The 15,339-nt window shown below is 36.3% G+C and overlaps 2 protein-coding genes across 4 annotated transcripts in view; one reads left to right on the top strand and one right to left on the bottom strand.

The window, feature by feature from the left end:
• cacna1sb (calcium channel, voltage-dependent, L type, alpha 1S subunit, b) overlaps window positions 1-11,215 on the top strand; it is a 40,744-nt gene extending 29,529 nt beyond the window's left edge. The window contains exons 25-46 of one of the 3 annotated variants that reach the window (XM_077223357.1): window positions 36-237; window positions 436-594; window positions 2,820-2,930; window positions 3,020-3,103; window positions 3,245-3,301; window positions 3,652-3,699; window positions 4,150-4,176; window positions 4,293-4,418; window positions 4,810-4,875; window positions 4,974-5,065; window positions 5,251-5,410; window positions 5,558-5,685; window positions 5,806-5,902; window positions 6,209-6,311; window positions 6,385-6,486; window positions 6,568-6,695; window positions 6,841-6,963; window positions 7,055-7,278; window positions 7,358-7,443; window positions 8,309-8,394; window positions 8,485-8,571; window positions 8,652-11,215. In XM_077223357.1, coding sequence (XP_077079472.1) covers window positions 36-237; window positions 436-594; window positions 2,820-2,930; window positions 3,020-3,103; window positions 3,245-3,301; window positions 3,652-3,699; window positions 4,150-4,176; window positions 4,293-4,418; window positions 4,810-4,875; window positions 4,974-5,065; window positions 5,251-5,410; window positions 5,558-5,685; window positions 5,806-5,902; window positions 6,209-6,311; window positions 6,385-6,486; window positions 6,568-6,695; window positions 6,841-6,963; window positions 7,055-7,278; window positions 7,358-7,443; window positions 8,309-8,394; window positions 8,485-8,571; window positions 8,652-8,882 — 2,527 coding nt within the window. In that variant the 3' untranslated portion in view covers window positions 8,883-11,215. The remainder of the gene's footprint in view (window positions 1-35; window positions 238-435; window positions 595-2,819; window positions 2,931-3,019; window positions 3,104-3,244; window positions 3,302-3,651; window positions 3,700-4,149; window positions 4,177-4,292; window positions 4,419-4,809; window positions 4,876-4,973; window positions 5,066-5,250; window positions 5,411-5,557; window positions 5,686-5,805; window positions 5,903-6,208; window positions 6,312-6,384; window positions 6,487-6,567; window positions 6,696-6,840; window positions 6,964-7,054; window positions 7,279-7,357; window positions 7,444-8,308; window positions 8,395-8,484; window positions 8,572-8,651) is intronic. The other 2 variants (XM_077223359.1, XM_077223358.1) reach the window with 2 other exon arrangements.
• Window positions 11,216-11,670: 455 nt separating this feature from the next.
• Window positions 11,671-15,007, bottom strand: taf10 (TAF10 RNA polymerase II, TATA box binding protein (TBP)-associated factor). The gene is made up of 5 exons (XM_077223360.1): window positions 14,676-15,007; window positions 14,359-14,516; window positions 14,215-14,279; window positions 12,107-12,221; window positions 11,671-11,984 (listed from the first exon to the last, which is right to left on the bottom strand). Exons 1-5 carry the CDS (start codon window positions 14,812-14,814, stop codon window positions 11,895-11,897), a joined length of 567 nt encoding a protein of 188 aa, XP_077079475.1. The 5' UTR covers window positions 14,815-15,007; the 3' UTR covers window positions 11,671-11,894.
• Window positions 15,008-15,339: the final 332 nt, after the last annotated feature.

The raw sequence follows: 15,339 nt of genomic DNA, 5'->3' as shown, positions 1-15,339 counted from the left end.
TGCATACAAAACCTTCTTTCACTCACCTTCAACAGGATCCTTTATAGGGCCATAGACTCTAATGCAGTGGACACAGGCCCTTTGTACAATAATCGTGTGGGTATCTCCATATTCTTTATCATCTACATCATCATCATTGCTTTCTTCATGATGAACATCTTTGTGGGCTTCGTCATCATCACTTTTCAAAAACAAGGAGAGCAGGAATACAAGAACTGCGAGCTGGACAAGAACCAGGTTACTAGCATGAGACAGTTGCTCACTGATGTTATTATTCCCATGGGATTTGATCCATAAAATTGTGTTATTTTGACAACAAGATTTTTCCTTTAACTCCACTTTTATTGTATTTACACTATCAGGTTTATGATGTCCATGCATTGTGTTTGGGAGATTTTCACAATCATCTTTTCTTCCTGTCTCGCCCCTCATCAGCGTCAATGTGTGCAGTATGCACTGAAAGCACGACCACTCAAATGCTACATCCCGAAGAACAAGCATCAGTACCGTGTGTGGTACTTCGTGACCTCCTGCTATTTTGAGTATCTCATGTTCTTTCTCATCATGCTCAACACACTGTGTCTTGGAATGCAGGTATGCAGTTAAATAGCAGTTACATTTATTTACAACTAGTTATGTACACTACTGTTAAAAAGTTTTGGGTCAGTTCAATTTTTTTTTCAGATACTTAAAGGGTAAGTTCTGTCATTCTTTCAAAATTCTGTCATTAATTCATTACGTTCCACACTCATAAGTCCTTCGTTCATCTTCGGAACACAAATCAATATATTTTTGATGAAATCCGAGAGCTTTCAGTCACGCCATTGGGAGCAACGCAATTTACACATCCAGAACGATAGGAAAGACATCATTAAAGTAATCCATGTGACTCCAGTGGTTTAACCTCAATCTTATGAAGGGACAAAGCAAGTGCTTTGTTTGCGCAAAAAAACACAATTATTATTTTGTAAAAAACATATTACAAAATAATATTATCCAAAGCGAGTTCACTGAACAACTAACAGTCTTGTGTCAATAATGAATCGTAATGAATTACAGGCAAATATGTTCGTAAATAAAGTGGTTAATAATGTTTTGTGCAAAAGCACTTGCGTCGCTTCATAAGATTGAGGTTAAACCATTGGAGTCACATGGATTACTTTAACGATGTCTTTCCTATCGTTCTTTTCGATCAAATAAATAAAGCCTCTATGAGCATAAAAGTCTTCCCAAACTTTTGAACAGTAGTATAATTAAGTCAATATTTGGCATTTTTTAACTATTGGCATGGAGTTATTAAAGCTGCAGTAGGGAGTTTTGAGAAAATGTTGACTTAGCCTGAAAATTTGAACAAGCACAACTTCCCAAGGGGGTCCAACCCCCTTGCTCTCTGCTGCACTACAGCCCTCCCTCCACAGCTCCTCCCCCACAGCGGAGCCTGCCGTGAACGCGCAGGCTAGTAAGCAGGACCACCGATGACGGCGGATTATAAACAGTTATGGAACATTCACTAATAGGGACGAAACATCAACAATATGCTTTACATTGACTATGGCCTGCACATTCTTTGACTACAAACTTGGTCCTCAAATCATTATGTATTTTGCAATAGATGTAACTTTATAACGTTGCACTCTTTCTATAAGTTATAAATAGCTAGTAAGATAATGTTAAAGGATTAGTTCACTTTTAAAAAAACTTTTGCTGATAATTTACTCACCCCCATGTCATCCAAGATGTCCATGTCTTTCTTTCTTCAGTCGAAAAGAAATGAAGGTTTTTGATGGAAACATTCCAGGCTTTTTTCCATATAATGGACTTCAATAGGACACAAACGTTTCAAGGACCAAATGACAGTTTCAGTGCAGCTTCAAAGGGCTTTAAACGATACCAGACGATGAATAAGGGTCTTATCTAGCGAAACGATCGGTCATTTCAAAAATAAATAAAAAACTTTAAGTTTTTTATAACTTAACTATAAGCACAAATGCTCGCCTTGCTCTGTTCTGTGATGCACGTTCGTGATCCTGTTCGAACTCGTTCAGCAACATGAACAAAACTTTTTTCGAGTCATTTCGTTCTTTGAATGAATGAAATGACTCGAAAAAAGATTCGTTCATTTGGATGAACGAGTTCGAACAGGAGAGTCACGAACGACGGTACGCGCTCGCGCTGTGCAAGAGAGGGGTGATCAGCGCGTACACTAGCGTGATTGACACTGCTAAGACATTCCTCCTGGCTCTGATTGGTTGTTTCTGACCGGGAGCGGTGTATTTCTGCAAATGGCAATAGGACCACAGGGAGGAGCCAGAGGAGCTTGATTTTTTTCACAGATTATCTGTCTCATATTCTACTGTCAGGACATAATGACAGTTTTAACAAATATTTGTTTACAAAAGTTACCTACTGCAGCTTTAAGTGTTCCTTTTTGGTCGATTAGCAAGGCTTTGTTTATGTACTTATACACAATTATTTTTAACATGTTTTATTTAGATTTATTCTATTATCAAATCACTTTTCCAAATTGATCAATTTTCAAAAGAATTATTAAACATTTTACGAAATAGTATGTCATTTTATTACTGCATGTAATATCAACTATCTTTAAGTTCAAATTGTATTGGCTTTAAATTTAAAACCATTATAAAACGATTAAAACCCCTAATCATTTATCATTATCTACATTCATGATTTTAAAGTAAAGCTTAAACCCATTCAGTCAGTATGTTGGTCAGAACAATATTCAGTCTATATAATATTTCGTAATACAAAAATGTCTGCTTTGTTCATCTCTTGTTTCTCTTCTCTCTGTGGTATAGCACTGCAACCAGTCCGATCATATAACCAAACTCTCTGACACTCTTAACCTTATCTTCACTGTCCTGTTCACTGGCGAGATGGTTGTCAAACTCATTGCATTCAAAGCAAAGGTACTCCTGCTTCCTCAATATGAAACTAAATAAGAAGATGTTTTCTATTTTAATACATTGTTGGTAATATGTTGTGAATCTTCATACAGGGTTACTTTGGAGACCCTTGGAATGTGTTTGATTTCATTATCGTGGTCGGTAGTGTCGTTGACGTGGTCCTCAGTGAGGTTGATGTGAGTATGGCAAATATTTGAGGCTACGCAATTATGTAAAAATATTGTCACAGTGATTTAAATATTTTGTAAATGTTTTGTAAAAAGTCAAGCATTTCAAATGGCGACCAACAATGGCTTGTATTTTAAACCCGTATTTAGCGATACATGAAGCACAGACCACAGCAAGCAGTCAATATCAGCATTAGTGCACAGGAGGTACCGATTTCATCAGCTCCAGCTCGATTTTCTTTTCATCCAACCAACTTCACTCATCGGTGGCCATTGATGGGCTTATTATCATGATTCATTTCACTTGTGTTAATGAACCACCCTCTTCCCATCTTTCACAGCTGCTTAATACACACTGCTGCACATCCCCGAGAGTGATTTGATGCACTTTTTATTGCCTATATAAATAACCAACTTGTTTTGGAAGTGTGATCCATAATTGTGATGTTATGTTGATGTTTGTCTCTGATTCCCAAGATGCATTGCCGTTTCTCTCATGCACTACATTCACACCTTTCATCCCTCATCCTGACCTTTCCTCTCTCTGTTTCCCTCAGGCTGCGCTGGAGACCAGCGGAGGACTCTGGTGTCTACATGGTTGTGCTGTAAATATCATTCTGCACTGCATAAGACACACACCACTCACATTATCTCATTCTACAAGATGAACAAGGAGAACTGAATGTGTTAGATAGCCAATAATAATCTTGAGCTCAATCAACAGATTCTTACTTATGGATTAAAAGCTCTCTAAAAAGTTTTTTAAGTTTTTTAAATTTTGTTTTAGTCCAATTTGCTTGCCTTAATAGTCTGATTTAAAGGGGTATAAATTCATTATTGGTTATATAATAGATTTAGGTGAAGTGTGTGTCTTGACTGCATTTTATTTAAAAGCTTAAATATACACATAAGATCTACTATGCATGATACCACATTATGGTGTTGCTAGGTATTATATTATATTATATTATATTATATTATATTATATTATATTATATTATATTATATTATATTATATTATATTATATTATATTATATTATATTTTATTTTTCAGGAAGTGAATCCAATGCAGGCAATTGCTGTAAGTAAATTTTCCTGGTTTCTTTTTAAACACTTTTTCAAATGTCTAAAACTTTTAACATTTGATTTGTTTGTTAGGTGGAGCTAAATATTTCGCTCTATTTTACTCTATTATAGGATGCAGAAAATGTCCGAGTTTCCATCACATTCTTCCGGCTGTTCCGTGTGCTGCGTCTCATTAAACTGCTCAATCGCTCAGAGGGGATCAGGAACCTTCTCTGGACCTTTATTAAGTCCTTCCAGGTGAGACAAGAGAATTACAAATCAACATCTTGATCACAAAAGCAAACGAAAATGTTTGGGGCCAATCAGTTAGATCTTTTTTTTTTAAAGAAATTAATATTTTCAGGAAGGATGGATTCAATTGTTCAAAAGTTATAATAAAGACATTTATAATGTTACGTAAGATTTCTATTTCAAAGAAATGCTGTTCTTTCAAACTTTCTAATCATCAAAGAATCCTGATTAGTGTGTTTTGCTGTGTGTGTGATCAAATAAATGGAGCCATGAGAGACTAAGAGACATACTGTAAGAGACTTCTTTCGATAACGATGGAAAGGTTTTATGAAAGGTAACCTTGCTTTAGCTTTAACCGGATGTTCTTACATTAAATTATGTTGTGTTCCTCCTTCAGGCACTGCCTCATGTGGCTCTTCTCATTGTCATGCTCTTCTTCATCTATGCTGTCATAGGGATGCAGGTGAGCTTCCCTTATCTGGTTTCCCTCAGTTGCTTAAATGTCCTGTTTTTGCTCTAATCTTTTCTCCAATTTTCATTCTTCCTCTCTCTTTCTCCTAGATGTTTGGTAAAATAGCCCTGGTCGATGGTACAGAGATTAACCGCAACAACAACTTCCAAACTTTCCCCCAAGCTGTTTTAGTATTGTTTCGGTAAGTCAACCATGTACTTAGGTAAATTATTTTTTGCTTGTTTGTTCTCTAATGCAAGTCATTCTTTGCAAACCATTTTATGCAATCTAAGCTTGGGAGCTCATATAGTGCAACTCTGAAAAGATAAAATAGCATTTTTGTTGTTGTTAAATAATCAGCTAAGTTGTCAATGTGTGGGTTCACAGTGTTGCCACTGGAGAGCAGTGGCCTAACATCATGCTAGCCTCTATGTACGGGAAGCTCTGCGACCCCAAATCAGACTACGGCCCTGGAGAGGAGTATACCTGCGGCTCCAGCATTTCCGTCGGCTACTTCATCAGCTTTTACGTGCTGTGTGCATTTTTGGTAAGCAAATAATGAAGCTCTTTTTTCTCAAGAAAGTTCAAATACAATAGGATTTTATTGATGTTTAGCAGAGATAAGTGTTTACATGCAGGAAAACAACTCTAAGTACAGTCATACAGAATGATACAATCATTCTCTTCTTGGTAGGTTATCAATTTGTTTGTTGCTGTCATTATGAACAATTTTGACTACCTCACTCACGACTGGTCAATCCTCGGCCCGCATCACCTGGATGAGTTCAAGAAGATCTGGGGAGAGTATGATCCTGAAGCAACGTGAGTTACATCACATGAGGCTCCAATGCTTATGACATCTTATCATGTAGCTTTGTGCTTCTTGGATGTTGTTAACATTTTATGAATTTTATGAATACATTGTCTTCTGTCCTTATAAAGGGGACGAATCAAACATCTGGATGTAGTCACTCTCCTGCGGAGGATCCAACCACCATTGGGTTTTGGTAAATTTTGTCCCCACCGCTCGGCATGTAAGGTAAGACAATTGGTATTACTTTTTTGGTTTTGTTGAAAGTACACTACCATTCAAAAGTTTGGGGTTGGTAAGATTTTTTAAAGGTTTTAAATAAATAATTCTAGTATGCTGATTTGAAGAAACATTTATTATTACAGATAAAAATGTTGTAACAATGTAAGAGTTTTTCATTTAGATCAATTTAATGAATTTTTACTGAATACTATAACTAATTTTAATTTTAAAAAGGTTTACTGACTCCAGTCTTTTGATTTGAAGTGTATTTCTACACGCATTTTAAAAATGTATTTTGAACTTCCACCTCAGCGCCTGATTTCCATGAACATGCCGCTGAACAGTGACGGCACAGTGACCTTCAACGCCACACTCTTCGCACTGGTCAGAACAGCTCTGAAAATCAAAACTGAAGGTGTGAAATTGAAATCAAATTTAGTTAGCAGTTAATTGCTCAGCATAGTATTTAACTGACATTTCTCTGTTAGGAAATTTTGAGCAGGCCAATGAGGAGCTGAGAGCCATCATTAAGTCGATCTGGAAACGGACCAGTATGAAGTTGTTGGACCAGGTCATTCCGCCCATTGGAGGTGAAGTCATTGAAGTCATTCATCTCAAGTTTTTTCAACAATGATCCATGTCTGACTGCAATTTGATTTTATTGGCTGTAGAGGATGAAGTCACCGTTGGAAAGTTCTATGCCACCTTCCTGATTCAGGAACATTTCCGCAAGTTTATGAAGCGGCAGGAGGAATACTACGGTTACAGGCCCACCAAGAAGAACACTGATGAGATTAAGGTGCACTTTATGATACATGCCTGCAGTAAATATCAAACCAAGTGGCATTATTTTAAAGATAGAAAAATACTTAACTAAAAGAAGATAAAACGATACTATTTGCTTCGCTCTCCTACCCTGTCCATGTGTTGATCTGGTTTTGCAGGCAGGTCTGCGCAGCATCGAGGAGGAGGCAGCACCTGAACTGCACAGGGCCATCTCAGGTGACCTGATCGCTGAGGATGAGATGGACCGTGCCTTGGAGGGAGGAGAGGATGGCATCTATAGGGTCTGCAGTAAAGCATCTTCTTAAGGAAATAGATAAATGTATATATAGACATCCATCTGGACTTACAGCATCTGTGTCTTTATCCATGCAGCGGACTGGTGGTCTGTTTGGGATCAATGCAGACCCCTTCTCCTCTGAGCCCAGCAGCCCTCTCTCCACACAGATGACCAGCCATAGACCCCTGCAGTTTGCTGAGACTCGACTGGAGGATGTAGAGTCCCCTCCAGACTCTGTCTTCCTCCCGAACACGGAGTTCTTCCCTGATAACATGCCAACGAAAACCAACATCAATAACAATGCCAAATTCATTGAAGAGTGAGTGGGTATCGATAATGAAAAAGTGCACTTAATGTGTATCTGACCATTTCATTATGCTCATCTGATGTTTTTTTAGTATGTCATCCAGGTTTACTTTTGAGAGCGAGTCACTGTCAACTGCTGCAACCAGAAACCATTCATACGAGGACATGAGTGAAAACAGTAGGTGATCGAAAAAAAAAGAAACAATTAGAAAATGATTTTTTTTTCCATTGTGATATTATTGTCAAGACAGTCCACTATATTTTATACCCTAATGATTCTCATTACTGACCTTAATGATACAGTCATTTGTTTTACGGTAGTACATTAAAAGTGTTTTATTTATTTTTGTTAAATGTTATTATTTAATTTTAATTAAAGGCAATATAACAAATGCCTCCTTACACACTACCGTTCAAAAGTTTGGGGACAATATGATTAAAAAACTTTTATTCCGCAAGGACACATTAAATTGATCAAAAGTAACATTAAAGGCATTTACAATGTTACAAAGATTTCTATATCAAATAAATGCTGTTCTTTTGAACTTTCTATTTATTTAATAATCCTGAATAGAAAGAGTCTACTGCAAAAATTATAAGTAGCACAACTGTTTTCAAAATTGATTATAAGAAATGTTTCTTGAGCAGCAAATCAGCATATTAGAATGATTTCTGAAGGATCATGTGACTCTGAAGACTGGAGTGATGATGCTGAAAATTCAGCGTTTGCCATCACAAGAATAAATAATATTTTAAAATGTTTAATAAAATAGAAAATAGTTATTTTAATTTGTAATAATATAAAAAAATATTGCTGTTGTTACTGTACTATTGATCAAATAAATGCAGTCATGGTGAGCATAAGATACTTCCTTCAAAACATTAAAACATTTTGACCTCAAACTTTAACATTAAAAATGTATTAATCTATCAAGCCTGTCATAATCATAATACCATGGAGAAATTGCATTGATAATCATTATATTGACAGTAATCTACACGTTTTATTGTATAAATTACATTATTTCCTGTGCAACCAATAGGAGACTCCCATTCGTATGTGGGCGGAGGCTTAAGTGTTGATGACAGACAGCTTTCAGATTTCACTGTAAGGACTGATATCACACAGGTGTGGACAAATGTTGCATATCCTTAGCTGAACACAGTACGGTGACTTTTTGATATTCCTGACAATTGTCTGTGTGTGTGACTCTCTCAGTTCCCATATAATCCCTCATATGGAGCATCAAAGAGCCGGAGAGCAGCAACAGAAGCTTCACCAGCCACCGACAAACTCATTCAGCAGGTAAACTACACCTGTACTTTACATTCATTACAGACCTTCTCAGAAAAGACTATTAAGCTGTATTTTCCATTAATCCGCAGGCACTGAGAGATGGTGGTCTAGACTCCTTGGCTGAGGATCCACAGTTTGTATCTGTGACTAGGAAGGAGCTGGCAGAAGCCATTAATATTGGTATGGAGGATATGGAGGGCATGGCTCAGGGTATTGTAAACGGGCAGAGCGGCAAGGTAACAAAACGCAAACGGCGTCCCATCCCAGTTCCACCAGGCACCAAGCCAGCCAAACCCAATGAAGACACCAGTGCAGTGTAGATCGATACTGAGAGACATTCAAAAAATTCATGAGACATCATCAGCCTGAATCCTCTGCCATTGTACAAAATCACTTGCATCACAGTTTATCAACAGTTAGCGCTGTTTGTTTTGAAAGGATACTTTTACTAAGATCCGTAGTCTGTCATACAGAGTCTGGTGATTTTTATTTCGGCTGGTTACTCCGATTCAGGACTTGTTTGTTTTTTTGGTGACTGAATTTACCAAACATCCTCAATAAAAGTGTTCACACTTCTGTTCTGTGAACATTTACTGTTGAGTGACGTAATACAGAAAAATGCCTGCAACTTTGTTATCCATGGACACAGAGACACAAAGACAAGTCTTTTCTTTTGTTTGTCTCGTGCTTGTGGTTTAAACTGCACATATTTGTAACATTAAAATGGTTGACTGCTCGCTGTTAAGTTACGTTCATAGGACACACATTATTTAAGAAATTAAATTTAAGTTTTTTTGTATTGAATTATAACATTGTTGTTAAACTAAAGGGGGTTTAAAATCTTGGCAAATTGTTTAGAGGATAATGTTTAGCAGCTCAAAAGGTGGATATTAGAATAATGTACTGTAGCCTATACATAAAACAATTTTTTTTTAAATGTAAAGTGTTTGCATGCCTGTGCCCTATGATTGACATGGCAAGTACAATATGCAAAGCACTGCATTTGTGTTTTTACATTTTACATACACTAAGCAGATGCATTTATCCAAAATGATTTGCAAAGAAATCAAGAAGGTATATTAGGGCATGTAATGGCTGATACAATTGAATTGTTTCTATCTGCGAATTGAAGTGCATGTTCATATGTTTCACATGAGCCTTTACATTCTTCAAAAGAATCTTTCTCAGTTTTCATAATGGGATTGAACATAAAAAACAGCACATTTTTCTTGAATATGCTATAAATATATAGGCTATACATACATACTACACACACATATATATATATATATATAGGCTACAGTTGAGATAGGGCAGTGAAGGAAGAGAGAGATAATGGGATCAGTATGTGACGTAGGGCAGATTGAACTGTGTCCCTGTGAGGGCAAATGTTTTTTTTAGTGTAGTGCACTACCCGCAGGCACTGACACCTTTATGCTTATGGGGCGTTTACATGACACCTTTTTCAACTATATAACTTTTTATGTGTTTTGTCCGTTCATTTATACGACAAAGGTGTTTTGAGGGCCTGAAAACGCAAACATTTGAAAACGGGTTGCAAGTTTTTGAAAACGATACCATTAAAATCTCAGTGTAAACTACAAAAACGCAAATTTGTGGAAACGGTGACGTCATGCAGATGCATATTACATTTTCAGTCTAGAGGTGCAGTTTTCCAGTGTTAGGGGTAGTAACTGATTACAAGTATCGCCAGTTACATAATCAATTACTTTTTTGAAGTAGTTATTAAAAGAACACATATATTTTACTTTTACAACAATATATCTTCCTTCTTTAATTACTGTAAATAATGGAAGTTTATTTTTTCCCCCATTTATTGAGTTACTGCTTTCCTATCTCCATGTTCAGAGGCGTTGTGTGCGCTGTGTAAACATTTTAGTACTCTAAATGTGAGCAGGCATTAAACTTCTCACTTGCACAAAAACATTTTACGATTTTATTACAATCCAGAATGGCAGCACAGCTGAAAGGTTTGTTTGAGCTGCGCCCTCTACTGTACAGAGATGCATTTTCTCAGCCTGAGGCTTTTTCATTTCACTTTAATAAAAAGTTATTAAAAAACAAGCAAGTAACTGTCCCCAACACTGGTTTCCACTAATCAAAGCATGTAAAGCATGCACATCACAAATACAGTGAAGATACTTGACTAAAATAATAATGAAAAACTGTTTTTCACTGAGCAACAAAGTACCAGTTTTGTGAATCTTCGAAACATAGCAGCTGACAACTGACTGTTGCAACCTTGCACCTTTTTGAAATATAGTTGAACTTGAAAAACAGAAGAAGATATTGAAGATGCCACCTACTGAAGTCTTAAAGCTTCTGTTGTACAAGCTTTGATTTGTCATTTCTGTTCAGAACATGGTTTTATATTTAATTGCAAAGTACAATATTTTGTTGATGCAATTGCATTGTGCAGATTCACACATTTTCTCTTTCCACCTCAGCCTGTGTGTCTGAATACATAATGAGATTAAAAGTTCACATTGTTCACTTTTTTTCTTTGGAAATGGCTCTTTATCAATTTAAATTAATAATCTGGAAAATTTGCAAATCATTTGGGGTTAGAAGTAATGCTTAAAAAAATAAAGGATATTAATCCACTGTTTCTCAAATAAACGCAGAGAAATAATCTCCTTGCTTTTGTTTTTTATTTCACTCAATATCTTTAATCATCATAATATAACTGCACTGTCACCCTATTGAGCTTGCAGCTGCATTCAATTTGCCAGTGAGCACATACAGTTAAGAGCAACTGCAAATAGCAAAAAGCAAAGGTTAGTATTTCTGTATTATTATTTATATCATGTTTGCTCTAGACAGATGGAGTGATGAGCGTGCAGCTGTACTACACCGCCGAGAGGGAAACTTGAGAGCAGCTCCAGATCCTATTAATACTGGGACACATTACAGCTCAAGCCTCTTATGGCTTGAAACTAAATCCATAAAGCAGAGATGAGAAGTTTAGACAGTGTATGAACGGACGTCACTCCCTACAGTAGTTAAATTAAGACTAACTTCTACAATAAATTTTCCCAGTAGGCTTCAGTAACAGAAGACATGCAATTACACAAACAAAAGGAGAAATTTAATTACAATGAATTTATTTATACAGCATTTTACTGACATTAACAAAAGTCACATGGTGTGGTGTAATCAAAGAATTTAAACACGATTAAAGAAAACACAAAAAAGTTGCTAAATCCCTAAAAACTGGGCTGATGGTTCCCACACTGAGGGATAATGTCTTGAAAGCTCTGATGTGACAAACGGCACATTTCCAGCAGTCCATTTGAATGAGACACGTCCCCTCAGATGAAGTAGTGAGGTTTCTTGACATTTATGCCATACTCTGTCAGGGCCGGTGTCAGATCTTCCATTGTCAGCGTGTATTTCTTGTCCTGGGGATGAATAGTTTGTACGAGAGATTTTTACACCACATTTTTTAATTTTGTACAAATTATGACCTGCCGATTAAAAATATGCATAACAGATAACTGTTTGACCATTTGTGAGCACAAACCTTGGCCTTGTTTCGAGAGCTTCCAGATGCCGTGCCCTTCATTTTGCAGTGCTGTAGTGCATCGTTTGCAATATCCGAGATGAACTTCTGTGACGCCAGGGATATGAGACGGATACTGACAACATACAAGAGGATATTGATGTAAGCAAGATTTTGACACCAGACATTTATATTAAGAAATATAGCATTTCAATGTGTTACCAACAATGCAATAGAGTGCAACAGTGGGGTTCAGGAAGTAAAAAAGTGAGCTATGAGGTTGTTAATCGATGGTATTTGCTTCTGCTGAAGCCGTCAGCACGCATTATAATTTTTTAATAATTGTTTAACTGTGGAATTCCTGCTGAAAAACGAATATATTGTTTCCATACATCTAATCAACGTTCATAAATTAGAGGTTTTATATTTCTCCATTTTTAATTTGATTATGCGGTTTACGGCATAATCCCTTCATGGGATTGCAGTTCTTTCCATCATTACAAGCGTTAAGTCTTGTACCTTTGTCTTTCTGCCCGATATTCAAATACTTTTTTGGTTCAAATCAAAGTTTGTAGTGTTGTGAATGATTCAGCTTGAAGCTGATTGACATGGTTCATGGCTTATAACTCTTTAACGGAGAAAAATTCTTCAGGAACCAGGGCCACTGCACTCAATACTCTTCACGAGACATAAATGTGATATTTAAGGCCCATTCACAATACTTTAAATTAGCTTTCATTTTTTGTATTTTCAGGTTTCATTTTAATTTTAGTAATTTTGTAATGTGCTCGTCATTTTTTATTATTTTCACCAAATATTTATACATTTACTTTGCTTTAATAATAATAAATTGTATTTATATAGCACCTTTCAGGCATAAAATGTAGTTCAAAGTGCTTTACATGATCAAAGTTGCACAGATGAATATCAAAAGCAAGAATAACAAAAAGATAAAATGATTTAAATACATCACACAATATCAGATACAAAACATATAGAGAAAAAAGACATAAAAATGAAAGTAATCATCTACAACACACAAAATGGTAAAACATTTAAGAAACAATTTATTATAATATAATCCAGAGTAGAACTAAGTAAATGGCAGAATAAAAAATAATAAGTGTACTAGCTTCCCTTATGTCTAATGGTAATGTATTACATTGTTTAGGGAATACATTAATTTTCTTTTGTTTATAGTTGGGGACCTCTGATAAACCTGCATTAGACGATCGGAAAGTTCATAAATATAAATGAAATATAATTATGAGAGAGCTAGTAATATAGTTAGGTCCTCGTCCCTTACAAGATATGAACGTGATGAGTAGGACTTTAAAATCTATCCCAAATGGTATAGAAAGCCAATGCAGTGCAGCCAAAACTGGTGTTATATGTCCTCTTTTTTTGGTTTTAGTTAATACCCGTTAACAACAGAGTTTTGGATAAGCTGGAGTCTGTTAATTGATTATTGTGGCAGACCAGTAAAAGTTGCATTACAAAAATCAAGTCTACTAGAGATAAGAGCATGAATTAATTTTTCTGCATCTTTCTGGTTTAAGATTTTGTTACCTTATTAATATGAGAGTTAAAACTTAGACCCGAGTCTAAAATAAAGCCAAGACTAGTAACCTCTGGTCGTACCCAAGGAGTCAATTTAACTAGATTCTTAAACAACAGTTCTCTAGCTTTATTATTTATTTTAATTTTAGATTGAGTAATTTAAGTACTTCAATTAACTTACTTTATTTCTGTTAATTACCAAAACAACATTTCTAATTTTCATTTAAGTTTTATAAACTTAAATTTCTCACGAAATATTTTTATTTCAGCTGTTTTTCAAATAACAAAGATGACTTTTAATAGTTTGATAGTTTTAGTAAACAATAGCAACACTGATAATAAACAAAGTTAACATCCATTAAGGTGGATGCTAATATAGTTATCGTTAATGATGTTACCCGGCCTCCAAAGTACATGCAATATGAAGAAACTTATGATCTTGTTAAAAGTATGTTAAAGTGTGTTTTAACTTGGCTACTCAGAAGTATCAAAGCAAACCTAGAGAAAGCATTTAGAACCACTGCCTAACAGCTTTCTGAGACAACATTTATTGTTCCAAGTTGACTCACATTCTTGGATCTGATGCTTCAAAACCAGCTCGGTTGAGGTAGTATCCTGTGACTGCGTCTGGGATCTGAAACAGACAGTTTGTTAACAGTGCAATTCACAATAACTAAATATACTGCAAATATTTGCAAAATATGCGGCCTCACTGTAGGAGTGTAGTCCTCCAACTGCATCAGGAAATCGGCCAGTGGTGTAGTTGAGATAACGGGTTTCACATCTCCATTGGCGATCCCTGTGGGCACATACACCCCGTTTGACACGGTGGAGTCGGATGATGGGGTTGCCATGGCAGCCGACGTGGGAACTGTGTAGAGGGGAATTACCACAGACGTTCAGAACTGCACATAAATACACTCCTACCCATATTTACAATCTTATAAAGACCAATACTAGTATAGCTAAATGCTAAAAGACAACAGGAGGTATATGAGCATCCAAACTGTCGCAAAGAGAGTTGCCCCACCATTACTGCTGCCCACCGCAGGGATGCTGCTGGCGTGTATGGAGCTGCTGTTCGGGACGCAGTTGCTGCCGGATGTAGATGTGATGGATGCGGCGGCGGCTGCTCCTATCTGTCCGGTTTGAGGATGATCCACGTTCATTTTCCCTGCTTAGTTTCAATATTCTAATGCGCTGGGGGTACAAGGCAAAAATATATGTAGTTTAAACTAAGGAAAAGTTAAGTCTAACCTTCATTCATGCAGCTAAAACAGCGGGGTAGGGGATCATTCGCTGTTAGGAGAAAAATATTTACGCTGGAGCCGTGTCACGTGATCAACACTTCCGTGTGCAACTAGAACGAAAGTCCGGAGAGCTTGAGCTTCATATCAGAAATGTGAACAATAGTTCCGGGATAAATCGCGTTTCAGCTAACTTTTATTTTTTATCAAAGTGTGTTTTGTTTCACTAAATTTTAAAGCGCAAACCTTTTGTTAACTAGTTTGTATTAAAGTACATTTTGTAATTTAGGTAAATGGAGATAAAAAAGAGAAACATCTTTCATGCGTCGACAGCCACAGACGAGGGCTTGCAAATAGCTCCACCTAGTGCTTGACTTCATCCTTTTCAAGGTAATTTACAAAACATTAATTTCATAAACTGAGTACTTTACTCATGTACACTAGTGC

This window comes from Siphateles boraxobius, unplaced genomic scaffold (genome assembly GCF_051911475.1).
Source record: "Siphateles boraxobius isolate OS27281-9 unplaced genomic scaffold, OSU_SipBor_1 9, whole genome shotgun sequence".
NCBI classification, from domain to species: domain Eukaryota; kingdom Metazoa; phylum Chordata; class Actinopteri; order Cypriniformes; family Leuciscidae; genus Siphateles; species Siphateles boraxobius.
This window is presented reverse-complemented; position numbering and strand designations above follow the sequence as displayed.